This window comes from Pseudomyrmex gracilis, unplaced genomic scaffold (genome assembly GCF_002006095.1).
Source record: "Pseudomyrmex gracilis isolate BER0280 unplaced genomic scaffold, ASM200609v1 scaffold_28, whole genome shotgun sequence".
Classification (NCBI taxonomy): Eukaryota; Metazoa; Arthropoda; class Insecta; order Hymenoptera; family Formicidae; genus Pseudomyrmex; species Pseudomyrmex gracilis.
The window spans coordinates 1,015,293-1,039,795 of record NW_018020612.1 but is presented as its reverse complement, the minus strand read 5'-3'; the positions used below and the strand labels follow the sequence as shown (position 1 = coordinate 1,039,795).

At 37.6% G+C, this 24,503-nt stretch overlaps 6 protein-coding genes and 2 non-coding genes across 13 annotated transcripts; 6 read left to right on the top strand and 2 right to left on the bottom strand.

Annotated features, from left to right (window-relative positions):
* Positions 1 to 81: 81 nt before the first annotated feature.
* Positions 82 to 3,280, bottom strand: LOC109852361 (nucleoporin GLE1). Its single transcript, XM_020423453.1, has 8 exons — positions 3,189 to 3,280; positions 2,734 to 3,027; positions 2,108 to 2,554; positions 1,823 to 1,913; positions 1,446 to 1,727; positions 1,020 to 1,324; positions 562 to 940; positions 82 to 436 (listed from the first exon to the last, which is right to left on the bottom strand). Exons 1-8 carry the CDS (start codon positions 3,228 to 3,230, stop codon positions 174 to 176), a joined length of 2,103 nt encoding a protein of 700 aa, XP_020279042.1. The 5' UTR covers positions 3,231 to 3,280; the 3' UTR covers positions 82 to 173.
* Positions 3,281 to 3,750: 470 nt separating this feature from the next.
* On the top strand, positions 3,751 to 7,805 carry LOC109852363 (calcium uptake protein 1 homolog, mitochondrial). Of its 4 annotated transcripts, none has more exons than XM_020423459.1 (12): positions 3,751 to 3,831; positions 4,168 to 4,410; positions 4,579 to 4,720; positions 5,565 to 5,724; positions 5,981 to 6,018; positions 6,093 to 6,207; positions 6,321 to 6,481; positions 6,593 to 6,709; positions 6,789 to 6,913; positions 7,033 to 7,160; positions 7,306 to 7,395; positions 7,513 to 7,805. In XM_020423459.1, exons 2-12 carry the CDS (start codon positions 4,175 to 4,177, stop codon positions 7,665 to 7,667), a joined length of 1,467 nt encoding a protein of 488 aa, XP_020279048.1. In that variant the 5' UTR covers positions 3,751 to 3,831; positions 4,168 to 4,174; the 3' UTR covers positions 7,668 to 7,805. The 4 variants fall into 4 exon arrangements, with proteins under 4 accessions (XP_020279048.1, XP_020279044.1, XP_020279047.1 ...); XM_020423455.1 differs by lacking the exon at positions 5,565 to 5,724 and adding an exon at positions 5,115 to 5,274 and having other exon boundaries at positions 7,513 to 7,803; XM_020423458.1 differs by lacking the exons at positions 3,751 to 3,831; positions 5,565 to 5,724 and adding exons at positions 3,841 to 3,982; positions 5,115 to 5,274 and having other exon boundaries at positions 7,513 to 7,803.
* A 130-nt stretch (positions 7,806 to 7,935) lies between these two features.
* LOC109852389 lies at positions 7,936 to 8,784 on the top strand. Its single transcript, XM_020423505.1, has 4 exons — positions 7,936 to 8,201; positions 8,314 to 8,386; positions 8,489 to 8,612; positions 8,725 to 8,784. The coding sequence occupies exons 1-4, from the start codon at positions 7,970 to 7,972 to the stop codon at positions 8,782 to 8,784; spliced, it is 489 nt and encodes a 162-aa protein (XP_020279094.1). The 5' UTR covers positions 7,936 to 7,969.
* A 176-nt stretch (positions 8,785 to 8,960) lies between these two features.
* Positions 8,961 to 9,031, top strand: Trnag-gcc. Its single transcript has one exon. It is a non-coding gene; the product is annotated as a tRNA-Gly (tRNA).
* Positions 9,032 to 9,168: 137 nt separating this feature from the next.
* Positions 9,169 to 9,239, bottom strand: Trnag-gcc. Its single transcript has one exon. It is a non-coding gene; the product is annotated as a tRNA-Gly (tRNA).
* A 134-nt stretch (positions 9,240 to 9,373) lies between these two features.
* On the top strand, positions 9,374 to 10,662 carry LOC109852365 (V-type proton ATPase subunit D-like). 2 transcript variants are annotated; one of them, XR_002249999.1, is made up of 3 exons: positions 9,374 to 9,850; positions 9,986 to 10,373; positions 10,479 to 10,662. XR_002249999.1 is itself a non-coding variant. In XM_020423461.1 (2 exons), the coding sequence occupies exons 1-2, from the start codon at positions 9,461 to 9,463 to the stop codon at positions 10,310 to 10,312; spliced, it is 717 nt and encodes a 238-aa protein (XP_020279050.1). In that variant the 5' UTR covers positions 9,374 to 9,460; the 3' UTR covers positions 10,313 to 10,662. The 2 variants fall into 2 exon arrangements, 1 of the variants encoding a protein (XP_020279050.1); XM_020423461.1 differs by having other exon boundaries at positions 9,986 to 10,662.
* Positions 10,663 to 11,210: 548 nt separating this feature from the next.
* Positions 11,211 to 22,016, top strand: LOC109852362 (frizzled-4). The gene is made up of 8 exons (XM_020423454.1): positions 11,211 to 12,102; positions 12,262 to 12,318; positions 12,402 to 12,604; positions 12,841 to 13,084; positions 13,173 to 13,419; positions 13,575 to 13,812; positions 18,783 to 18,976; positions 20,556 to 22,016. The coding sequence occupies exons 3-8, from the start codon at positions 12,408 to 12,410 to the stop codon at positions 21,341 to 21,343; spliced, it is 1,908 nt and encodes a 635-aa protein (XP_020279043.1). The 5' UTR covers positions 11,211 to 12,102; positions 12,262 to 12,318; positions 12,402 to 12,407; the 3' UTR covers positions 21,344 to 22,016.
* A 1,270-nt stretch (positions 22,017 to 23,286) lies between these two features.
* Positions 23,287 to 24,491, top strand: LOC109852335 (thioredoxin-like protein 4A). 2 transcript variants are annotated; one of them, XM_020423403.1, is made up of 4 exons: positions 23,287 to 23,377; positions 23,489 to 23,778; positions 23,895 to 24,031; positions 24,177 to 24,491. In XM_020423403.1, the coding sequence occupies exons 2-4, from the start codon at positions 23,701 to 23,703 to the stop codon at positions 24,388 to 24,390; spliced, it is 429 nt and encodes a 142-aa protein (XP_020278992.1). In that variant the 5' UTR covers positions 23,287 to 23,377; positions 23,489 to 23,700; the 3' UTR covers positions 24,391 to 24,491. The 2 variants fall into 2 exon arrangements, with proteins under 2 accessions (XP_020278992.1, XP_020278991.1); XM_020423402.1 differs by lacking the exon at positions 23,287 to 23,377 and having other exon boundaries at positions 23,384 to 23,778.
* Positions 24,492 to 24,503: the final 12 nt, after the last annotated feature.

The following is a 24,503-nucleotide window of genomic DNA, read 5'->3' as shown; positions in this document are numbered from 1 at the left end:
TTCCTTTTGCTCGTTTCTATTTTTTCTCGCAATAAGTAACATATAAATCCATTCTGTGTAAATTTTTACAATCCAGTACAAATTTGTTAGACGTTTCTTAGTCCATTGCTAGACTCGCGATAGATTCAGCCTATATTTAGGTCTTTACGTCGTCGGAGCGCTTGTATGTAAGATCAAAAAAAGTTCAGCGGAAGCATGCCATCAGCGGGACGTATAGCACCATTCGCGAGAGCGTTGTTCAGAAATTCATCCAATCGCATCAGAGGTCCGCCACCATCGCCCATAACTCGCTGCATTTCTGGATAGTATTGCTCTTTCAGCAGCGTCAGCAATTTAGGGAACTGCGTCGGATAACTGTTCCACAATGAGTTCCCGGCGACCTCAAGCATATCCAGTATCAAGGTCGCGCATAAGTTGCAAATGTCAACTCTCGGTGCTGAATATCGAGAAGATAAATTTGTTGTTTTTTAAATATATGAAATAAACATTTAATTTCACGCGTATATTGCGTGTAAAACTTGTTTTAGACAAATTGTATTTATTATATAAATGTGATCCTACCGATATTCAGAACAACTGCTAGCCATCTCCAAGCGTGTTGAAGACCATGAGGATGAGCTTTGGCTATACCCTTGAGCTGTCTTGTGACCGTAATCGACGCGTACAATCTCATGAGACCAGACATTCTCTTCAGAAACTTGTCCTGCGTTTCGACGGTACCGTCCTCAGAATATTTACAACCGAGGGATTTGTAGTAATCCTCGTTAGACTGACCTTCCTGTTGTTGTGGAAAGATTGGCACGATAAACGGGCATACTTCGTGAAGATGCGCCAAGAACAAGTCACCGAAATCGGCGTGTTCATTCCAGAGAGCGATGACGATCACTGCCACGGGGAATGCCATTTTCGGTTTACTGGACACCAATGTTTCACCCTGGTTCTAGAGATCAAATATAAATTCAAAAGTAATTTAAAATGTATTGTTTTTATAATTTATAAAAAGATTCACGGATACGTACGACCAATTTCTTTGCCAGATGATCCTTACAGTAGGTCATCCCTTGCGGATGCTGCATCACATTAGGAGACGATTTTCCAGTCAGAAAACTTTGCAGTCTGTTATATTTGTCTTTCAAATGTTGCTCACTAACACCGGAGATCGCGTTCACCGGAATATTGATTGCTTTCTGACATTCGAAACGAAATTTCTTTGTATCGGCTGATTGCAAGAAATCTTTGTGAGCGCTTTTGTAACGGTCTAAAATTTGTCGGCTCTTCAGATAGATTTGCAGCGATTCCTTGTCGACATATTCTGAAAGACTTTCTGTAAAGAACCGCATTAACATTAATCTTTCTGTCCAAGCACAAAATCTAAATATGATCATGTATTAAACATGTATATGTAATTATATGTATCAATGTTTCCAAAGATGTTTAAGATTCACCTTTTTTACATTCAGAAGCTTTAGGTGCTATGTTTGAATTAGTCTCAGATACAGGAGGCGCGACTATTTCATGTTGAGGCGTAACTGCTTCTTCCTGATTTATAATTACGTTAGAGATTTGTTCTTTAGTCTCTTTGAATTCCGCAACATTATTAGTCACATCCGATTGTTGAAAAGATGCCGCATCGCTAACTGGAACGTTTTGAATTTCCACAACCGATGGACAATGAATTTCATTCGCTTTTTGCATTAATTCAGCTTCGTATTGAATATTAATTTTTTCTAAAATAAAAACAATTTATATCATATTACACTTAACAAAAGTTTATCGAGTAAAAGAGAACACAATTTTGACTATTCTCAAGCACTTTACAAACCTATCTCTGTCTGAAATACATTTAGCTCTTCATTAATGGCAATGAGTATAATTTCGCTTAGATTCACATCGGTGGCGTCTAATTCTTCGCTCTGAAAATTTACGATTGTTTTATATAATATGAATTATATTATAAAAATATAAATAAATGGACTTATTGATTTCTCTTGAGACAAATGGTGAAATTTTCTCTTGGAGTTACGATTTGATATATATCGCACTTACTATTACAAAAATATTATAAAAATATGTTAAATTATACATAACATTTAATATTTCTAATTACTTCGAGTTTATTCTGTAAAGTTTGCAACTGTTGAACCAATTCTTGTATTCTTGCGGTATTTGGCGCAAGAATCGCGTTGAATAAATCTTCATCCTTGCAAGTCTTGCATAATTGTGCGATGTCACAATATGTGCTCAAAAATTGGTGTCGGTTGATAAGCACGGTGTTCATCATCTCTTCTTTTTCTTTCTGTTTTAGGTACTCTTTCACCTTCCGTTCAACCTCCTCTTTTCGTTCCTCAGCACGCTGTGCTTGCAATTGCTGTTCATGTCGTCTTTTGATCTCTTCTTGTTCCGCGATACGTTCCTCCTCAGCTAAAATATATGCTAGTTTTTCTGCGCTCCGTCGTTCTCGTTCACGTGCCATCGCAGAGCGCATATTTGCCATTTGCTTCTGGATAGCGCGATCATTCTGCTCCATATGTTCAACATGACGTTGAATTTCTTTCTAAAGGTACAACGTGACTTTAATTATTTAGAAAAAAAATATTTTTGTAAATTATCCTTTTAATTAAATTATGCTTTGCAATTTATAGAAATATTGTCTTTTAATACACAAATTCCTAGTAACATTGAAGATAGATTAAATTATATATGCATAAATTTAAAACAATTGATAATAATTACCCTGACATTCTCTTTCCTTTGTAGCTCATTCTCCACATGAATCTTGTTGATTGAGAAGTAAATACCATTTGATGAAGAAATATTTAGTTTAGGGGAGACATTAGTTTTCCGTGGAGTCTTGATGTTACATAAATTTTGCTCGTTTTCAATATTTTCTAGCTTGTCAGAGTTATCTTTGTTCTGCAGGTCTACCGTATGATTCATCTCCACCATAGCTGATATGCGTGACACCTTACTTAGAGCAGACACTTTGAGACAAGTAAACTCTGACACAATACCATCCATGTTAATTGCCTACAAAATAGAGCCACCAAGCAATTTAATGCTAAATATTGCCAATTTGCGGCAAACATTCTAAAACTTTTATATATTTGCAGCAGTTGAATTATAAGACATTGTCTTTGTATCATCTCTGGTATTATATAAAAGCTTTATCTGAGATGAGTATTACTCACCTTACAGATTTTCGGTTTCTTCTTTTCCCAGCAAATCGACATGATCTCGTTTGATTATAATATATTTACAATAATAATTTTTTATTTATAAAAACACATAGAGACACTTATTCACGAACGTAACCTACAAACTAAGCATACACATATTTAGCCATTTTTTAACACATTTCACTCCGATAAAATATATTCCAAGATCATCTTCGTTTTTTTATGCTATTTAATCTCTTAATTAAGCATGACACTTCTGTTTAATCAACATTTATTATATCATAATCTTCGACAATCTTCATTCACGCAACATTCACCAACGCATACGATTCACACGGATTCAAATCGAAGCAAGCAGGGCCGACATTTCCTCATTTTTTGCTCGTACGTACCTATTGTGTCTCATTGAGATAAAGTTGTCGAAAGAACAATAAAAAATTAAATCCTCATAATATATTTTTAGATTTAAAGTATATACATTTGTAATTAAAAGCAATTTTATTTACGTACTCTTTTTTTAGATGGGAAGGAAATGACGGAAAACAGGAACAGACCCGCTTGTGAACATATTACGTATATGTTTGCTCGTGCGCATGAGTGCGTCTACCCTACTGTTGTCCGTTGTAACCTCTGAAATCTAGTCAAAATAAAATATGTAATTATATATATGTACATATTAATTATAATATTTGAAATTTTGCAGTGCATTTAGTTAACAAATTTGTTCGATAAGTGTGTGTATGATTATGTGAAAAGTTTTGCGTTTGTTACCACGTAATATTGTAGAATAATAAACTATAAATTATGTGAGAAGTGTTTTGCGTTTATTGCCACTTAATATTGTAGAATAATAAACTATAATATAGTTAAAAACGAACAAATCTATATAAACACACAAGTATAAATTTTTTACATTTGTTTACGATACTACATTATAAAATAATTTAACATACAATGCACACACATGTATACAAATTTCTTTCAATTTCAGAGTAACAATGCTGTTCAGCAGAAGCACATGCATGTTGCGGCAACATTTGCAACACAAATTTCTGGGTATTGTTGGATTCTATGTTCCAGAATGTAACAGTTACAGAGAAAATACTTACAGATATGAACAGACTCGTAATTATAAAAACTTTGGTCATACAAGAAGAAAGACCCGATTTTATACTATTGTTCCTAGTTTAATTTGTACTATTGTAATGATGGCACAGTTTTTTGACTGGCAAAAGTAAGTTGATATCCATATGTTAATAACAGTTATTCTTAGAAAAAAAACGCATGAGAAAAAGAATTAAAATTTATTTTATTGTTTTGTATAAGAAATTAATGTAACATTTTTAATGATTAAAGTTTAATTTATTATACATACTGTATATTTTTTCTTCTTTTTACATAGGTACTTTGGTTTGATACCTAAGGTAGATGCTGCTAGTATGATAGAAGATGATCAGAATAATGAAAATATAGAGAGCACAGAACAGGAGTTACAAAAGAAAAAGAAAAACAAGAAACAGAAGATTGGATTTCGAGACAGAAAGGTTTATTGAACATTCATAATATAATCAATTAGACTTACAAAGGGTACAAAAAGCGAGTTCAGTTATTAGTTCTTTGAAGTTACTTTATATAATTATATTGTTATATATATATTCTCGATAAAAATATATAATAATATTCTTCAATATTGTATCACAACTATATGTATATATTGCAAGAATTTTACTATAAATCATAAAGAATTTTATTTGTGTCGGTCGTGACATTTAGTTTTTTTTTTTTTTGAATAATAAAACACAGAAGCCAACACTTGCATAATTGTTTTTTATTTAAATGTATAGAAATGAAAAGAAATTAATTTTATACCAATTTGAAAAAAAGAAAAGTAGCATGTATCTGTGCGGCAGGACGATGCAGGCTGAAGTATTTTTACAGATAATAGAATACGAGAACAGGATAAGAGCATATTCAACTCCAGACAAAATCTTTCGTTACTTCGCAACTGTGGAAATAAATAGTTTACAGGGTACCGAGATCTTTATGACACCTGATGATTTTCTACGATCTATCACACCAGGCATGCAACAGCCAAATGGTAGAGTTCTTGTAATGTGTACAAAAACGTGGTTATTTAATTGGCTACAATTATCTATTATCTAATAACTACTTACTATCTCACTAACAATTACTCACCTGCCTCGCTCTGCTAAAAGCTTTATAATCTTATGTAATACAAGGCTGCCAATACTATAAAAACTTACTAAATAAGCTTCAAATAAAAAATTGTGTTGGATATGAATAACATTATCAAGGCATAATTTTTCCTCAATGTACGATCGTCTTGCAACCTAACTCGCTACTATCAATCAACTCTTGTATGCCTAGATAATAGAGTATGAAAATCGTATGAGACATTACTCGACACCGGACAAAGTGTTCCGTTACTTCGCGACTCTTCAAGTCACGAATAACGATGTGCACGAGGTGTTTATGACACCAGATGACTTTTTAAGATCGATGACGCCTGGCGTAAAGCAGCCTGATGGTAAACCTGTATTTTACTGTATATTTCTCATTATTTCTTGATAAATGTTGCTTTTTGTGCATGAGTTTCTCTATTGATCGCACTTTATGATACTTCTTGCAAAAGTCTTTTGCTTGTACAAATTTAACATTTTCTAACTTATAATTTATAATACAGATTACACACAGTATATGGTTTTGTACTTAATTGTTTAAAAATACAAAAGAAATTTATGCAATAGTAGTTTATAATCCTTGACATACATTATAATTTTCAGGTCTTGGACTAGATCAGTATAAACGTTATGATCCAAAGGTACGTTAATAAAGTATAACAAAAATATCACAAGCAAAATATTTTTATGGTATATTTATTCTGTATATGTCCAGAATATTCATACAAAATTAGAATTGGAATTGGATGAAGACAGTATTTTTTACAAGCTCGGCAGTGCAGGCCTCATTACTTTTTCGGATTATATCTTTTTATTGACTGTATTGTCAAGTGAGTTGTCTACTACTTCGTGTTAAACTCTATGACTGATAAAAAATTTTATATTTTAAAACATATTTAAACATATTTAATTTCCTCAAGTACTTAAAGTTTGCATCTCATAGCTTCTAGACGTCACTTCGAAATCGCCTTCAGGATGTTTGATTTCAATGGAGATGGTGACGTCGATTCCGAGGAGTTTGGCAAAGTAGCTACGCTGATACGTCAACAGACTAGCATAGGCACTCGACATCGTGATCATGCAACCACAGGAAACACATTTAAGGTCATAATTGATATTAACATTAAAATATTATATATGAAAAATTATAAATATTTTATTATAAATAATCTAAATTCACACGATAATCTTTTAAAACTTTGTTTAATTATGTAGGGAGTAAATTCCGCGCTTACGACATACTTTTTCGGACCACAAATGAATCAAAAGTTAACAATTGAAAAGTTCTTGGATTTTCAACAACAACTGCAACGAGAGATCTTGAGTCTCGAAGTACATATAATATACAGATATCAATGTTCAATATATTATATTCAACATATTTACGCATTGATTTATATAATTATTTTAGTTCGAACGACGAAATCCGGATGAGCATGGCAACATCACTGAGGTAGATTTTACGGAATTATTGTTGGCTTATGCAGGATATCCAGCAAAGAAAAAAGCGAAGATGTTGAAAAGAGTTAAGAAAGCGTAAGTGTAAAAAAATGCTTATTCTTTTTAAATTTGATCTAACAATTTTATTGAGAAACACTGTAGTTTCGTGTCTATTTACGATCCGGAATTCGATTTACGTAACTAATTGTTTATAGCTTCAAGGAAGACCCGAAAGGAATTAGCAAAGAAGAATATCTTAAGTTTTTCCATTTTTTGAATAATATCAACGATGTTGATACAGCTTTAACATTCTATCATATAGCTGGAGCATCTATTGATCAAGGTACATAGCATTGTAGTCTAATTAAAAATATTCCCAAATTATATAGACAGAATTTTAATTCAAGATAATAAAATAGATAATTTTGAATAAAATCACAGTATCTTTTGTCTATTTGTTTATATGTAATTTTCTGGTGTTTTTGCAGCAACATTGAAACATGTAGCAAAAACGGTTGCTCACGTTGATTTGAGTGATCACATTATTCAAGTAGTGTATACAATTTTCGACGAGAATAGTGAGTTACTTTATCAGTAAAATGCTACTCGCATGCTAAAGACTGCGAAAAACAATTACTAATTTTATTTTTTTCTAAGCTGAAATCATTTATCGCGTGAATCTTGCGTTTTTGCAGTGGATGGACAGCTTAGTAATCGAGAGTTCGTCGCTGTCATGAAGAACCGGGTTCTTCGCGGTCTGGAGAAGCCTAAGGATACAGGATTCGTCAAGTTGATTCAATCTTTAATGAAATGTGCTAAAAACAGCGATCTCTTGTCATTCGATAAATAATTGGAAGCGTTCATAGAATTACCCAAGATCTTTGTTAAGCGTTCTTGTTTTATTCGTTGTAACGTATTATTATTATAACATTATAACGTATTATACTTGTAAACCTAACATATTACTTGTATAAAATGTTATCTAAAATAGAACTATAATATTAAAATAGAAAATTATATTTGTTATTTATGTATAATTGTTTATAAGAGAAAAATTAGACACTTATAGCAACAATTCTATAACAATAAATTGTGCTCTCTGCTTTCACTATTATGTTAAATAGACCGTGTCATTTAAATCTCACCTAAGATATGGAAATTACAGTTTCACTCACTCAGTACACATTCACTATTTGTTCAGTAAACATCAAAGTCTTTGCTTATTTATTACGAGTTTTTAAGTTATCGAATTTATTGAATATAACAATGTATAAAAAACACAGTCTTAACTTTTTATTCCTGATACAAACAATAACAGTATTATTTGTCACAAGTCTTATTACACTCAATTCAACGGAAAAACTTGGAGAAACAACTGTAACTGGCAAGTAAATCATGTGTCCCACTTGAGGAAACGTTAATAAATACAAATAGTGTTTTGTTATTAGTTTTCGAGAACTTAGTGAATTAATTTATTATAATTATTACACAATCAGATACAGAAGCTGGAAACAAAAAAGAGATTTCGAAGCAGGATGCGGATGTTTTGTCACTAGAACGATATTTTCAGTGAGTGTTCCAAAATAATCATTATATATGTAATTATATATAGTATGTGAAAACTGATAAAGTAGTCTTAAAACTATTTATGTTTTTATTCCACGCGCACAGAGACATATTTTCTGAACATGTGGCACCTCTCCAATTTGAATTTGGTCACGTCTATGAGAATCCTAATGAGTGGGAGCAGAGATTCGAACGAAAAGACTTTGACAACAATCGCCACAGTGGCAAGGTAATTGTTTTTTAGGGATTTTTAAATTATAGAATAGGACATATACGTCATTTAGTGATTTGTTAGCACCTTAAGTATAATCTATTTGTAATATAAACTTGATGAATTTTAGGTAAAATGGGGTAACAAGAATGGCGAGTATGGTGAACAATATTGGGATCTGAACCATTGATCAAAATAAGTTGTTAATAAAACTAATTGTCTAAATTGTTTATAAAATAATAAGTTGTTTATAAAACTAATTATCTAAATTAAATCCCTTGCATCTGTCTCTTATTTTAAATAAAACTTACAATATTCAATCACACACAAAGTTAAAGACGATATTAGAGACTTGTTGATAACCGAGCATCGGTGGTTCAGTGGTAGAATGCTCGCCTGCCACGCGGGCGGCCCGGGTTCGATTCCCGGCCGATGCATAGGAATTTTTTTTACTCGCATTTCATAAATAATTCTTTTTTTCTCTTATAAAGTATAATTTTCTTAATAAAAAAGTAAAAGTTCAAAATATTTTTTATATTTATCCTCTCTTTATAAGAAAAAAAAAAAAGCATCTTGCATCGGCCGGGAATCGAACCCGGGCCGCCCGCGTGGCAGGCGAGCATTCTACCACTGAACCACCGATGCTCGCGAGAATTTCACCTCTTATAAGGATTCAATTTCAATATAATTTTTGTCCGACTAAAAATTGTAATTAAAAGTATAGATGTACACAATGTTACAACAAAAACAAAAGAGAAAAAAAGAGAAGGATAATTGAAGATTGTTTAAATTTATCACACAGCTGAACGTCTCGAGTCGCACAAACAGTTTATTTATTTTGTTAACGAGATTGACGTCGAACAGTCATGGAAATCGTAGATAGATTGGCAGTCTTTCCAACGACTAGCTCATACACGAATATAAAATGCCGTTTGGCTTGCGCTCGCAGAGGTCGCGATTTACTCGCAAAAAAGGTCGACGGTCTCGTGATTCAATTTCGTGCGATCGCGTTGAAATTAGTCAAAAACAAATCTCAACTCGGCGAAGTTATGAGGAACGCGGCCTTCTCGTTAGTTGAGGTGAATTATGTGACAGGTGGTGTGAACGAGCTGGTCCTACAGATGGTTGACAAGGCCAGACTCAGGATTCACTCTGTACAAGAGATTATCGGCGGGGTTCGTCTTTGGACGTATGAGCCCTTTCGTAGCGGCGCCGATCCCTTCGAATTCGCCGGATTGGCGAGAGGCGGTCAACAGGTGTGTGTGTGTGTTTTTTAATCACATGCATATATATTTACAATGTTAGCTGTACGATAAAACGAGTGAGATAAGCAAAGAAAAATTAATTTCTCGCATTTTTAAACCGCAATTAATTACTTCCTACGTAAATAGTTGGCTAAATTAAAGAAGAATTACGGGAAAGCAATAGAGCTGTTGGTCGAGCTGGCGTCGCTACAGCGCAACTTCCAGATTCTGAATCAAGTAATCAGGGAGACCAATCGTCGCGTGAACGCTCTCCGACACATCATTATACCTCGGTTAGAACGCACTCTCTCGTACATCGTCACCGAACTTGACGAGTACGAGCGAGAAGAATTTTATCGGCTCAAGAGGATACGAGAATGTAAGATAAAACAATGTAAGGGAAAATTCTCCCAACGCAATCCGGTTCAAGATTTGCACGCATTTGATAACACAGATGAGGATCTTCTTTTTTGATATTACAACCAGAGAGTTAAAACTTGAAATGCGTGCGACTTATTGGAATACGTGCTTCCAAGTATGTTTTTCCAACGATTGATGAATTTTTGCGAAGGAAGAAGCTCACAGCAACGCTACTGTCTTGTTTACATTAACAAAAGTTATCATTTCGCGCTCAAATTAGAAAAGAAAGAAGAAAAGTATTATCTTGTAATAAATTTGATCATTAAAACGATGGAAAGAGAGAGAAAAGGACCAGACCAGCTATAAGCAAGAAACGTAAGAAACCAAATGAGAGAACGAGATAGAAAGTGAGAATAAAGAGGGGAACCCAGGGCCCAATTATACCAAGAAAATACAGCCCATAAAGCCAACCTTAACTGCTGCCAAACATCGGGATATGATAATGAGAACGTGCTGCTGTGCCCCTTCCGCCCCTTCTAACTCCCGTTGATACATCTTGTAAGTTTAGCAGCTGCTAAAACGCAAAAGAACAAGAATTTGAACTTATCAAATACTCTGCTTCTAGTTAAGTTTTTTATGTTAAATCGAGATCAACAAAATAAATTTATATTTATAATTTGTAACACGTGATCCTTTTGTTCGCTGATCACTTAAATTTTCACTAAACAATACAATTTTTTTCTCATCGCGTAATTATGTGTGCGTAATTCTCCATTGTAAGCAGTAAATCCGCCACATAATAAGCGCGGAACGATTTGGTCGATCGACCTGATCGGCGCTCGATCGTCGCGCAATACACGGGCCAGGCCAGCCAGCAGACCAAGAGAGCGAGACGGAAATCCTGGAGGGGGAAAGAGGGAGAAGAGTATAGAAGCCAGAAGGCCCTGTAAAGAAAGCGAACGAAGAGGGGATAAACAGACGTCTGCAGAGACGTCGCTGGGGCGCGATCACGAACGAGGCGTTCGCTCGCACATTCAGTCGGGCGGAAATCTTCAACGAGGAGAGAGGTTAGGTTGCGCGCGCGTTCTCGCGGAGTGGAAGGTGATTTGTTGTTTAATTGTTTTCATTCGCGGGCAATTCGAGCACGACGGGATCGTCGTGACGTGCGTGCTCGCCTTCCCCGTTTCGCCGATGCGCACTGAGCGCGGAAATGGCGTTTCCGAGGTGAAAACACGACCCGATTATGTGACTGCCTTTGTGATTGATACGCCGCGGCTGCATTCGCGCCGGAACCGAGGGAATTGCTCGCTCCCGCGCGTAGCTCCGCACGTTTATTTCGCCGCGTGTGTCACACGTGCACGCGGAGATTGCGACTAACTCATTGTCTGTGAGTAATTATATTTGTGTTCTCCGCTCCATTTACTCACGCGTGCACGCACGTAGAGGATCTACTCCTCTGTCCGAGGAGGAAGCAAGAAGATCGGTTTTTGTTTTTTTTGTTTTTTTTGTTTTTTTTTCAAAAGATGAATCAAGAGAGCGAGATTTGTTTTCTTGTATGCAACGTGTTTATGTCCAAATCTGTTGGTGCAAACTTCGACACTAAGTGCAATTTGTGAGTGAAACTAAATGAGTTTGCGTCAAGATCCGATTCTTCGAATCTAGCTGACACTTGATTAAATTGAAACCACCGAGGAGTGTCTCCGTGAGAGAGCGAGGAAAGGAGTGAGAGTCAATTGGATTAATCTCGTTTAATGCGCAAACAAGTTAATTAAATCTGCTTGTTAAAACCGAAATCAGATTTGACAGCTTTTTAAACGAAGCTGTGCGACAGGACCGTAATTAATGGAAAGATCGTATTCTTGACCAGTAAAAAGAACATAGGAATTGAGTTAATAACTTGAACAGTACGTTTTTGTTTCAATATATTTTTGCACTAATTTCTCATTATATTTTGTATATTCTTGCAATTAGAATTATGTAAACAAAAACTTACAATTTAACATAAATAACTACATTTTTGTATTTTTGTCTCTTCAAAGTTCTAATTTCTTCGTGTGTTTCAGGTTTTTTTTAGAAAATTGCAAACTGAATTCTCTGCATAATGCACAAACGAGATCTCGGTACGTTGATCGATCGACGGTGGGTAACATAAGACTCAAAGTTCAAAGAGATAATAAAATAGTTCGACAACATTCATCTTCAGCAAAAAATGAGGTGGATCTTGCTGTTAACATTTGTACGTGCGATATGGTGCGCGCACGGTGCCTGCGAGCCAATCAGAATAGAAATGTGCCGCGGTCTCGGCTACAATGAGACTGTTATGCCGAATCTCGTCGGCCACGAAATACAAGGCGATGCTGATTTTACTTTACAGACGTTCAGTCCGCTTATTCAGTATGGATGCAGGTAATTGGATCTTCCTCTCGATGTTATTCATAGTAATATGAGTGTTACATCAGTATAATTTTATCTTAATCATATTTACTTCGTTATTATTAGTATTTTGTTATTATCAATGAGTAGATATAAAACTTAACTTACTGATTTTTAATTTACTTTTAATTCTAAAATGTTTTTATATATTCACAAGCGCTAAAGTTGAAAAAAAATTGTAAAAAAAATGAAAAATTCAATTATTGCAGTGCACAATTGCATCTGTTTCTGTGCTCGGTATATGCGCCTATGTGCACCGAAAAAGTACCTGCACCTATCGGGCCTTGCCGAGGTCTGTGCGAGCAAGTGCGAGCTCGTTGTTTCCCGGTCCTTCAGGGATTTGGTTTTCCCTGGCCGGCCGCGTTGAATTGCTCCAAGTTTCCACCGGAGAACAATCACCAACATATGTGTATGGAAGGGCCGGGTGAACCCGGACCGGCAAACCCTATTCAGGTATTATATTTGTAGGCTTAGCTAATTAAACAATTAATAAGCCTACCGTTGGTTCACTTGTCTGTACGCAAATATTGTCATTGACCAGACGGTGAGCGCCAACAACGGACCCTGGGGCTGCTCCTGGTACGCCAAATCGGGATTGTACATTTTCTTGAATCGCTCCGGAAGATGCGCTGCTGCTTGCGACGCCGATATTCTTTGGTCTCAGAAGGACAAGAAACTGATGGAGGCCTGGATGGTCGTGTTCACAACAGTGTGTCTTATATCCGTCGCGTTCGCCGTTTTGACAGTAATAAAGCCGCGCAAACAGCCTATATTAACCACGTCCGGAGGTGAGAATTTAATTGCGAAAAAAAAAACATTTTGTTTAAATTTTTATAATATAAAATATATGATTTTTTGTGCTAATTATGATTGTATTTTTAACTAAAAGATGAATTCAAATTTACAGAGATTTTAATCGATATTTTAATTTTGTGATTTGCAGAACGTGCAATAATCTTCTTAACGATCTGCCACGCGGCAGTCACAATTGGCTATGTGGTCCGATTGGCAGCTGGTCGGCTGAATGTCGCTTGCACACCCGCGATTTCGTCGCATTCGCAGGGTGTTCTAGCTCAACAGCAGCAGCAACAACAGTATCTCACGCAGGACGGTTTAGCCAATCCTTATTGCGCTGTTGTTTTTCTGTTGCTCTATTATTTTGGAAATGCCGCGATCGTTTGGTAAGTTGTTACTTTGTTTGTTTTGCATTCTTTAGGAAAGAAAGTGACTATATGCTATACAAATTAACGTTTAATATGATACATAACTAACTAATTCAGATAACACACAATATTTGTTAGTGTTGATTTAATTTCTACTGTTACGAAAAAGGAATTTTAAGGAATATTTTTATTGCTTTTTTTATTTTAATTATATGCGAAGACTTGAATCTTAAAATATATTCGCACAACGCGTCCCGGAGTTGTCTGCTTGTTGCAGAGCGCTTTGCCTTGTTGCGCTCGCCTCGCGGGACTGCATCGTCCGAAGTAGGGATAACAATCTGGCAACAGTGTTGACTCCCCTCGTGCCGCTAACGAGCCTCTGACTCCCATCTCGTCCCAACCCATCTCATCCCGTTTATGCTGAGAGGTTCATCTTAACGCGTCTAACGGGTGGCTCGAGCAAAAAACCGTTCATTCGGTTATCTGTTTGCTCAGATAATTCACTGTGTGTTGCGCCCCAGATTTATTAATTACGTTACATTAATTACAAAGATCTCAAAACGTCTCTTACATTAAACTTTTCTAACGTGACAACGTATTTTAACATTCAACAGTACAAATCTTTATATAAAAAAATTTGTGTTACATTTTTAAGATTCGAGTGTACTCTCAGTGAGGAAAAAGTTGCACACACAAATGATTTTTTTTAAATCTTATATCTTATCGAATCTTCGTAAACTTTGACTTCCGAATCTTCTTCCAACTGGTAAACCTATGATCATTTCTCAACTTTACACGGATCTTTCGGAACGTTAATAAAATCTTTCACTTTTTCATTCACGTTTCGACCCGCCAATGAACGAGAACCACCCGGTATGTGAGGCTGGTCGAGAGGAACCTTGTTGCCAGATATGCATGGAGTCAATGGCATTCCATCTTAGAGAAAGCAAGCTGCTTCGTAAAAGAGAAAGAAAACGCGAGAAAAGCAGAACGAGAGAAAGAGAAAGAGTGACGAAGGGAGAAAGAAAGACGTATAGGGAGGTAAGAGATGGATAAGAAGCGGCGCTCCGAACCCAAGCAAGGAGTAAGATGATTCACAATGCATGGATGCAATTTGTGGTCGCGATTGCGCGGATGAGTTTCGCGAATTTGATCGTTTTGTGTCATGGGTTTTGAGCTCTCTCTCTTTTATGAATATTTAGCCACGAGTTCACAACACTAAACAAATCTCGAAAGTTGAGTAATTTTTTTTCACTTGTACAACTTACGTACAATTCTGGAATTTTCACTTTTCTATTATTTTATAATTTCAAATGTTAGTTTACGTTTTTTTTAAAGCGACGAAAAGTCAATAGATAGTTAAGACTCATCGCGAAGGTCCGGCGGCCCTGCACTCGGGGTCTGGATACTTTTGTGCGCTGTGGTGTAGCGAACTGTATAGCGTATGGCCATAATTTACATCGAAAGAGCCGATAAACATCACGCCCCGCGGCACACGAAGCTACGAAGCCGTGTACCGTGGACCCATAGTGTTCTCTGCAGCCCTTGTCTCGCGCATTGTCCTGTCTCGCTTTTTCCATTCTTCTCTTTCCGCCTTGTTTCTACACGCATGTCAAATTTATGCTAAAGAAACGACGAATTTCTCATTGAGATTTCCATACAAGCAAAAGACATCGATCTTTCATGGATACCTTGAATTTGTAACGTTACTCTTTTAACAAAAGTGCATAATAATTTAATACCTCATCAAGTCACTACAAGTTTTACTTTTTATTTACAGTCATTTTGTTTTCTCTCTTTCTCTGGAGAAAATTGAGGAAAATATATATTTACTAAAATTACAATTGTGAAGTGTAAACAAAAACGTACAATAACCCTGATATTAAAATTAAACACGGTAGTTTAGGGACAAACTCGTATTTTCACAGATCCTTAAATCCGAAAATGGTTAAGGCGTTAAGGTCTAAAATGTTAAAAGACTCCCCGTGGTTAAATTCTTAAAGGGATCGAATCGATAATCGGCAGTGCTACGCCATTGACAGAGAATTGTGCAGGGCCCCATGGTGGTAGGTAGTTCGTAGGCAGTTTCGTGTTTCCGTTTTTCTCTTTTCTCTTCCTCCTTCGCTCTCCTCCTTGTCTTCCCATTCGCTTCGAGGGTTTGACGGCCGTCTCAGGAACAAGGGAAAAAGGACAAGTCGAAAGAGGGCTCGAGGAAAGAGCTGATCCATCATCTCTCTCTCGGCTGTTCAGCCAGGTCGGATCTTAAGGACCCGGATCCAAGAATTTCTCGATAATTTATCCGAGATAAGAGCTCGGACAACTCGACATTAGCGAGGGGAACGGCGGGATTTCCGATAACAAGCGGTCGATATTATATTCTGCGTATTATCTTCCTCTAGCTTCAAAGGAGACGGAAGAATTCTCTTTGTTCTCGCCATTTGTGCATAAAATGCGAGCACAATACCAATGCATTGTGACAAAAGAAATTCGTGACGAGTACGCGCGTCCCGAAAGACTGTCCTAATCTTTTTCTTTTTCAAAGCGACGACGTTATGTGTCCGGAGGTGCAGCACGCGTGTTGACTGCGAAGAGAGTATCTTGTAATCTTAACAACCAGTCCAGGGTGTTTTGAATAACCGCGCGCCTCGGTTACGTGCATTCACGCGAGTATCTCGGAGCGACGTGTTTTTACTATCACCAACAAGATCCTTTTAAGAAATTTTTCGTAGCAATTCGCTCACGCAAGTCGTTTCGACAGATCTTACGCTGATCTTAAGCTCGCGTGCACAAGTGGACTTTTGCTTGGGAAGCGAATACGTGTTACATGTTACTACGGTCAATTTTTCCAAATTCATCACGAAAGAAGACGAAGAGAGACATGAAGAAAGAGAGAGAGAGAAAGAGGAACGAAGACAAAGTGGAATGAGAACGGGGAGAAACGCGAGAGGAGGAGGCATCGTCGTCGTGTATAAGGGGGGCCCCGCGGGGTATATAATCAGCGAGATGAGATGAGAGGAGCACCTAGCTACCTCTTGTTTGTTTTGTTAGTTAGCGAGTCGTTAGGTAGTCTCTTCGCCTGCCTTCGTCCCGCGTGCAAAGTTCGAGTCGAGTTGCACGGAAACTGCGAGTGGTCGACCACCCAGCCGTGTAACAGCGATTACGAGTGGAGGGAGATGAATCTCGTGCCCCACGACTAATCGGTCTTATTACGCATACTTCGACGAGATTAAGCTCGTTACTCCGTGCTATTGCATTAACCATCGACGATTGCTAGATGGATGAAAGCATCGAGCGCGAACTCGGCATGCTTTTCCCATTTCACGTATATTTTCATCATTCTCTTTTTTCTCTCCACACAATCAGATACGTTTAAAAACTGCCGGAACTTCCTCCATTGGATGTGTACGTCGCACTTTACAAGTCGATTATTGCGTCCCATGTTACAATTCTTTCCTGATTTTTCTTTCTTTGTTTTTCTTCTGTGACGTTCCACGGAAGCAAGAAATCGTGCGTCGCGCGTGTGCACCGCGTCACTCCATTCATCACCGCGCGACCGGAATTCGTCGAGCAAGTTTTTGCTTTTTCAGCGCGATAAATCGAGAAAGGAATTAGCGAATTTGCCGAATTTCTCTTCGTTTGACCATCCTAATCAGTTTTGTTCCGTAATTTCTAATTTTCTCGGTGTTTTATACGAGGAATTTTTTGATGAAGATAATTTTTCTCAAATTTAACATTTAAAATTTATTTTGTTTATTTTTTATGCAAGAATGACATGTTGAATACAAAGAGCGTTGTTTTAAACATACTTATAATATATAATATCATTGTTTATTTATTATATAATCATATATATAAATATAAATTGTTGTTTAAACATATATGTGTATATATATACATATACAAAAAGGAACAATCGTCATTTATTATGTCACGACGTAAGTGTGAGAACTAACTGTTAGTTGACCTGTAGATCACGTGTAGATCCACGCGAAGAGACACGGCTACCGTTGTCCACTCGGTAAATACTAGTCAGCGGCAAACACTCGAACAAGTTGGCTGTCGTACGAGACTGGTTTTTTCGGTCCGCTACACACGAAATTGAGAGGAAAAAAATTATTTGTTCCTTCTAAATATGACGTTCTTCTTTTACGTTCTTCCAATTTTATATTTTAGCCAAATTTATAATATGTTATACACATGCGCGCGCGCATACAGCAATCGTTTTATGTCAAATCCATCGCACTACTTTTATTTTCGATAAGATTATACGAGTAATAAGAGTCTTGTAATATTATTTTATCGTGTCGAGCGCTATGTAAATGTTTGACAAGAATTATTTCTAGGCCAAGAAAAATTGTTTTTTCATCGACTTGCTGGGAATTATTTCGAAGCTCGAAACCGAACAATGCGGTCCAACGAATTGCGTGCCGGTTGCGTGAGAGACAATCCTCCGGTCCTCGCGGCGCACCGTCGTCACACGCCGTGTACACGCACGTGCAAACCGCACCATGCTGTGGCGTATAATCCGTTCTCCCCCAGCAACCAGTCTGTCGAGAGAGCGGTTGCAGTGAAAAGCCGACTAATTAATCACGCGAGTCTTCGACAAGATCGAAAAGCAGCGCGAACAGGTCAAACGAGGCGCAAACGGTTACTCGGCCGCCTCTCGTACTCCGTCTCGCTCCCGTGCGATCTCCCATCGTGTAGTTGCATCTCTCTCATCTGTCTACGTTCTTCTTGTTTTTTTATTTTTTTTATTTCAGCTCTGAGCTCTCGTGCAGGGCCGTATAATCGACTCGAAGACGCCTCTCCGCAGCATGATCGAGAATTTCGCGCTCGCTAACAAGTTCTTTGTTTCTTGAGGTCCGTCAATTTACAGATCGCTTCGTGCATCTTAATCTTTAGAAATATGTAGAATATCTCAAGAAAAATAGTTAGGAAACATAAATTTGAACAAGCATTTATTATTCAATACAATTCTGATTTCGCAGGTGGGTCGTAATATGTGCATGGTGGTGCGTAATGGCCAAAAAATGGACGAAGACAGCCGGCAACTGCAGAGAGGATAGTTTCGGGCTGCACCAGGGATTCTCAACTGTCGCCGCGGTCGCGGCTTGGGGTCTTCCCGCTGCGCAAACTATTGCCGTGCTGGTCACGAGAGACGTCGACGCCGACGAACTGACCGGTAAATATCGGTTGAGATTCTTTTTCAGTTTACTAGCCAAAGAGAAACTTGTTCGAACAAAATCGTATATCATTTGCATCCGGATGGTAATGTTTCAAAAATTTCTGACTTCTTTCAGACGACTCAGTGTTTTCATACAAACACATTTCCCACGTATTTATCCTTTTGCGCCCGAAACACCAATATTCAACCGACGTTCATCCTCGTTTAAGTTTGCACAAAGTCAATTATTCGACCGAGCCGAATAACACAACACGTGATATTAGAACTCGCTTTGGTCAGCCTCTAGGAAGAGCGCCGGGGGGTTTTATGGCCACGCCTTGTTATACCGTTTGTTTTATGAGATTGCTCCATTGGCGTAGTTAGATTCGCGGGACTCCGCGAACCTTCTTCAATCTTCGATAATTGTTTTTCTCTTTTTATATCCACTCGTCTCACTCTATCTCCGCATCTACCTACCTCGCATGTGTCCTCGCCACCTTTTTCTCATTTATCTTAATTCGACGGTCCGGTCGAGGCTATTTTATGCTAATATGTGCGTTCTTTCTCGTGTTTATGTTCTCGATAAGTTATGCTCGAAGGCGACTGGCTTCGAGATTAGTATCTCTGAATTAAACGACCGATCCTCAGCGAACGCTCGAGATTACTTTTGTTATTATTATACATTATTTATACGTGCTTTTTTAGATTGTATAAATACGAAACTAAATATAAGAGAAAGCAAGGCGACACGCAATAAATTAAAAAAAAATTTATGAGAAAAGGAAATATCATTTATGTGTTACATTTATTCCGAATTTATTATTTATTTTTTACGTTAAACTTTAATATACCATTGTTGCATTTTGTGCATATTTTTATAATCAAGAAATATTTGTCAGACAGTGGAGAGGAAAATAAAATTCCGTTGATCCAGTTAATTCATGGATCGCGGAAGGAATGTCAGTCACGCGCTCCGATACGTCAACTGCGTTGCGTGTGGATCCGTCGCACATTCTCTCGCAAAATTAAAAACTTCTCCCGGCGTGTGAAACACGAGAATTTTTTATGTGTGTTTTTCGTTACCGCGTGTTATTAAATATTTCCCATATTGATTTACATAAACAACGCATATTTAGAAATCTTAAACGATTTGAAATTACGATATATACATATGTTCGTTAATGTGAGGAGGGATGAGTACTCGCGATTACTCGTTGCCGAATTTGCATACTTTCGTACGCAATTGAGTCAATTTGGTGCGGCGTTTCGAGAAGTTACGAAGCTAACCGCGCGTTCGCGCGTGGAATAAACCCGGTTAGTCGAGAATCCTTTCTCTTTCTCTCTTCTAGCAGGCGACATTCAATGCAAATATCTTCAAACTTGCCCCGCAACTTGTCACTGCCCACTGATAGGACCAAGAGCTACTTTAAAGTTCGAATCTTTGCATAAGAGAATTCAGATACCACCTTATTAGCGGTCTCTCCGCATTTTATCGTTTATTTGTTCTTTTGTTTTTTTACTGTAACGCCATATGCATGTAAATATAAAAATAGTTTATTGATACGGCGATTATTATCGTGTCTGTCTCTGTTTGCAGCAAGTTGCTTTGTCGGTCAGCAAAACACGAAGTCTTTACTTTCTTTGGTGCTGGTGCCGCAAGTCATCTATTTGTCGTTCGGTGTGACGATTCTACTAGTCGGGTTGGCATCGTTGATACTGCCGCGACGTCCAGCAGTAACGCCGACGTTGGCAGTAACCTCGTCGTCGTCATCGTCAGCGGTAGTGGCGTCGACGACGGCGTCTCACACAAATCCGCTGATGCGCCAACAGCGCGAAATGCACGGCAAGCTGTCACCAGCGGAGATTTATCGGCGACGAAAGCAGCTGTTGACGCGCTTCGGTATATTTGTCTGCTTGTATGCCGCCTTGATAATCTGCCTGGTCAGCGCGACGTTTTACGAATGGTGGAGCAGAGAAACGTGGCTCCGGGCGCCGGAACCGTCGACGGCGCCGCGTGTACCCGTTCGGCCTCTGTTGCAGTTTTTCGTGCTGCGATTGGTGGCGACCCTCGGAGCCGGCGTTATAACCGCCGCGTGGATCTGGTGGCCGGAAGTAACGAGTGTATGTCGCAAGCTGCCGCACTGCAGACAACCGCCGTACAAATGCCATCCGGTGCCTATTGTAGCGCCCGGTATGCACTGCTACAGCACCACCACCGGCAGCGCAAGTCCCATACCTCATCAGATTCACCATCTCGGTCATCTGACGCCGCCGCAGCATCCCCTGCTACATCAGCACGCGATGGCAAACCCGCAACTACACAGAAGTCACAACAAATCTCGAAAGCATCGGAAACATCATTCCGGCAACGAGACTCAAGTTTAAACGAACGTATTGCGTTTCGCTTCAAGTGCCTTAAACATTATTACGCGTTTTTCTCGCCTCACGATATTACGACATGATAACTATAATTTAGTAACGTTAATTTTTCAAATAAATTTTCATACAATTTAATATCCTCACGTCAGCGTTATTGCGTCATTAGATAATAAGGACAATTCCGTATTTATCTTGTATAGATTGAAGAAATTTGGAAATCTTTATAATATATCCTCGTCACATAGTATACTATTATTGTTCTAGCGTGCTTCGATTGAACTGTCATGAAAATATAACATTGAAATTGTCTGCTGAAGTATTTCGTGGATACGAGAGAATGATGGGTGTTACATTTAAATCTCAAAGAACGACAGAGCGGTGGTTGCGAAGAAGACGGGAAGAATACCGTTCATTTCTTCGCGTCTCTTCTCACTCAGCGTCTTATATTCATGTAACCGCACGCAGACCCTAAAACAAAATGATTGCACCTTGACTCTCTGTGATGTATTATTTCAACGGTTGTGTGTCTTATTCAGTTTATGTTTATTTTAGAAAATTAAGTTTTACTCTGTGTACAGTGCCAATGTTTTTATTTTTGCAAATAAAACAAACGTCCATTTTTTATTTTTGCAAACAAAACGAACATACGGTCAGTGAACAACGATATTGTTCGCTAATGCTAAAAATATATATATATTATATATATTATATATTATATATATTTAATATTATTATATATATTTAATATATAATATATAGATATTATATATATAGAGCAAATATTTTTTTATAAAAGTGTATATATATTATTATATAGTATATAAAATTTCTAAAATAAATGTAAAAAAATCGATACGCATCTTTATTATAACTATAACATATATAGATCAATTGTTTTCTACACTAGCATAACTTTGCTGGTGGTAAATATTTAAAAGAAGAAATTGCAGTTTTTTTGAGATCAAAAAAACTGCAATTTAAAAACCGCGCGACTTTGGCGGGGTCACTGACCTCGGCCGCGTGGCCTTGGCGGGGTCATTGACCTCGGCCGCGCGGCCTTGGCGGGGCACTGACCTCAGCCGCGCGACCGTGGTGGGGGGGGGTCACTGACCTCGGGCGCGCGGTCTTGGTGGGGGGAGGTCACTGACCCGGCCGGGCGGCCTTGACGGGGTCATTGACCTCGGCCGCGCGGCCTTGGCGGGGGGGAGGGGGGTCACTGACCTCGGCCACGCGACCGCGGCGGTGTTACTGACTTCGGTCACGTGATTACGGTATATATATATATATACACATATATGCGTATGTGTGTGTATTATATATAGATATAGAATATTACATATAATATATATAATATTCTCTTTTTTACCCTTTTCCTTGTCACGTGACTTTAGTCACGTGTTGTTTTTCCACTTCTCTCTCACTATTTTTTGAGTTTGATTTTCATGCGTTATTTCTGACATTTCTCATATGTGTATTATATATGGTTTATGTTTATAAGACGTATATACTATCTGTCATCGCGGTGACAGGTTGTGTTCACTGACAACACGTTAAATAAAAATAACAAGATCGTGCGCGTAGCGCGCACCTGTGTTGTGCTAGTAAAAGAAAAAAAGGCATAAATTGCAGGCGGAATATCAAAATAAAATTTATCATTACATTTTCTAGAGCTCGTCAAGACGCGTCAAATCGTGTGGTCATTTGTTCGATCCTGACACTTTTTCAATTTTGTTGTTTTTTCACTGAAACACTTTTTAAGCACGAAAATCGGAGTCGAATAGTTTGGTGCGCTTATGGCTCTTTAGACCTGTGTGTGGGAAGGTTAGTCCATATACGTCATTCTATCTACCATTTCTCAACTCAACGCTTAGAATTGTGCACATAGCACGGAATAAAACCATGTCTACGTTTTGTACATAACGTACGTACCGACAAGTCGTTCGTGGACATGGCTACGTAGTTGCCAATGTGCACCACTCATGGATATTGCGCTGGCTTACAGGGCTGAAAAGCGATTATAATTATGGGCCTGGACCATGGGTAAATATACTTACACCATGAGACTGGACGGCCTGACTGACCGCTCCAGGCTGCTCTCGCTCTCAGTTTTCTCTCTGCTGTGCAATTAAAGGGGTTTTCATTGTTTATTAGTGTTACATAAATCGTGTAAAAACAACACTATTACGAGACACGTGAAAATTTTGCTTAACGACTGAGAACAACTAAACGAAGTGATTTAGTAGACGAGAAAATAAATCGTCGAGTCGTCGTTCGTCGGAAGGAAAGTATTGAAGTTATAATTCAAAACACAACAATCGGATAATTTTGTAATTGCGAATTTTGAATTTCATATACATTTCAAAATGTCGTACATGCTGTCACATTTGGAAAATGGTTATCAAGTCGATCAAGCTATACTCTCCGAAGAAGACAGAGTTGTGGTAAGTTCCCGAATGTGTACCTAACTTTTTATATCATATTGCACAGTATGTAATATGATTGTGTGTCAAATAGATTATGTATAAGAATGTGCAAAGCAAAAATGTTTTCTTGCTAGGTTATTCGCTTTGGACACGATTGGGATCCGATGTGTATGAAGATGGATGAAGTGCTTTATAATATTGCGGAGAAGGTTAAGAACTTTGCTGTTATTTACCTAGTTGATATCACAAAAGTGCCAGATTTTAATAAGATGTACGTAGAATTTCTTATTTATATGATAAAATACATATTATTAGTATATAAATTATCAGAGCACTATGTATTACAAGAGAGAGAAAAATGTAGATAAAGCAAAATTATAGAAAATTAATATTTATCAATGAAATATTTCTTCCAGGTATGAATTGTACGATCCCTGTACGGTAATGTTCTTCTTTAGAAACAAACATATTATGATAGATTTAGGTACTGGAAACAATAATAAGATTAATTGGACACTGGAAGACAAGCAAGAAATGATTGACATTATCGAGACTGTTTATAGAGGTGCAAGAAAAGGTCGAGGTTTGGTTGTTTCTCCTAAAGATTATTCTACTAAATATAGATATTAATTTAATTTATTTAAAAAGTACATATATATAAGAAATAATCTTGACAAAATAATATTTCATTCTTATATTGAGATAAGGTCATTGTGGACAAATAAATTTGATGGAATAACAAA

Bases quoted from the DNA above. Each gene is read 5' to 3' on its own strand.
- LOC109852361 (XM_020423453.1), bottom strand. From the start codon at position 3,230: ATGTCGATTTGCTGGGAAAAGAAGAAACCGAAAATCTGTAAG. The intron at 1,728-1,822 runs GTTTGTAAAGTG...TTTTTATTTTAG, and splicing joins TGTATTTCAGACAGAGATAG to AAAAAATTAATATTCAATAC. The intron at 1,325-1,445 runs GTGAATCTTAAA...GGTTCTTTACAG, and splicing joins AGCTTCTGAATGTAAAAAAG to AAAGTCTTTCAGAATATGTC.
- LOC109852363 (XM_020423459.1), top strand. From the start codon at position 4,175: ATGCTGTTCAGCAGAAGCACATGCATGTTGCGGCAACATTTGCAACAC. The intron at 6,019-6,092 runs GTACGTTAATAA...GTATATGTCCAG, and splicing joins ATAAACGTTATGATCCAAAG to AATATTCATACAAAATTAGA. The intron at 6,482-6,592 runs GTCATAATTGAT...TTAATTATGTAG, and splicing joins CCACAGGAAACACATTTAAG to GGAGTAAATTCCGCGCTTAC.
- LOC109852389 (XM_020423505.1), top strand. From the start codon at position 7,970: ATGGAAATTACAGTTTCACTCACTCAGTACACATTCACTATTTGTTCA. The intron at 8,202-8,313 runs GCAAGTAAATCA...TTACACAATCAG, and splicing joins TGGAGAAACAACTGTAACTG to ATACAGAAGCTGGAAACAAA. The intron at 8,613-8,724 runs GTAATTGTTTTT...GATGAATTTTAG, and splicing joins ACAATCGCCACAGTGGCAAG to GTAAAATGGGGTAACAAGAA.
- LOC109852365 (XM_020423461.1), top strand. From the start codon at position 9,461: ATGGAAATCGTAGATAGATTGGCAGTCTTTCCAACGACTAGCTCATAC. The intron at 9,851-9,985 runs GTGTGTGTGTGT...CTACGTAAATAG, and splicing joins TGGCGAGAGGCGGTCAACAG to TTGGCTAAATTAAAGAAGAA.
- LOC109852362 (XM_020423454.1), top strand. From the start codon at position 12,408: ATGAGGTGGATCTTGCTGTTAACATTTGTACGTGCGATATGGTGCGCG. The intron at 13,085-13,172 runs GTATTATATTTG...GTCATTGACCAG, and splicing joins GACCGGCAAACCCTATTCAG to ACGGTGAGCGCCAACAACGG. The intron at 13,813-18,782 runs GTAAGTTGTTAC...CTGATTTCGCAG, and splicing joins GGAAATGCCGCGATCGTTTG to GTGGGTCGTAATATGTGCAT.
- LOC109852335 (XM_020423403.1), top strand. From the start codon at position 23,701: ATGTCGTACATGCTGTCACATTTGGAAAATGGTTATCAAGTCGATCAA. The intron at 23,779-23,894 runs GTAAGTTCCCGA...TTTTCTTGCTAG, and splicing joins CCGAAGAAGACAGAGTTGTG to GTTATTCGCTTTGGACACGA. The intron at 24,032-24,176 runs GTACGTAGAATT...TATTTCTTCCAG, and splicing joins GTGCCAGATTTTAATAAGAT to GTATGAATTGTACGATCCCT.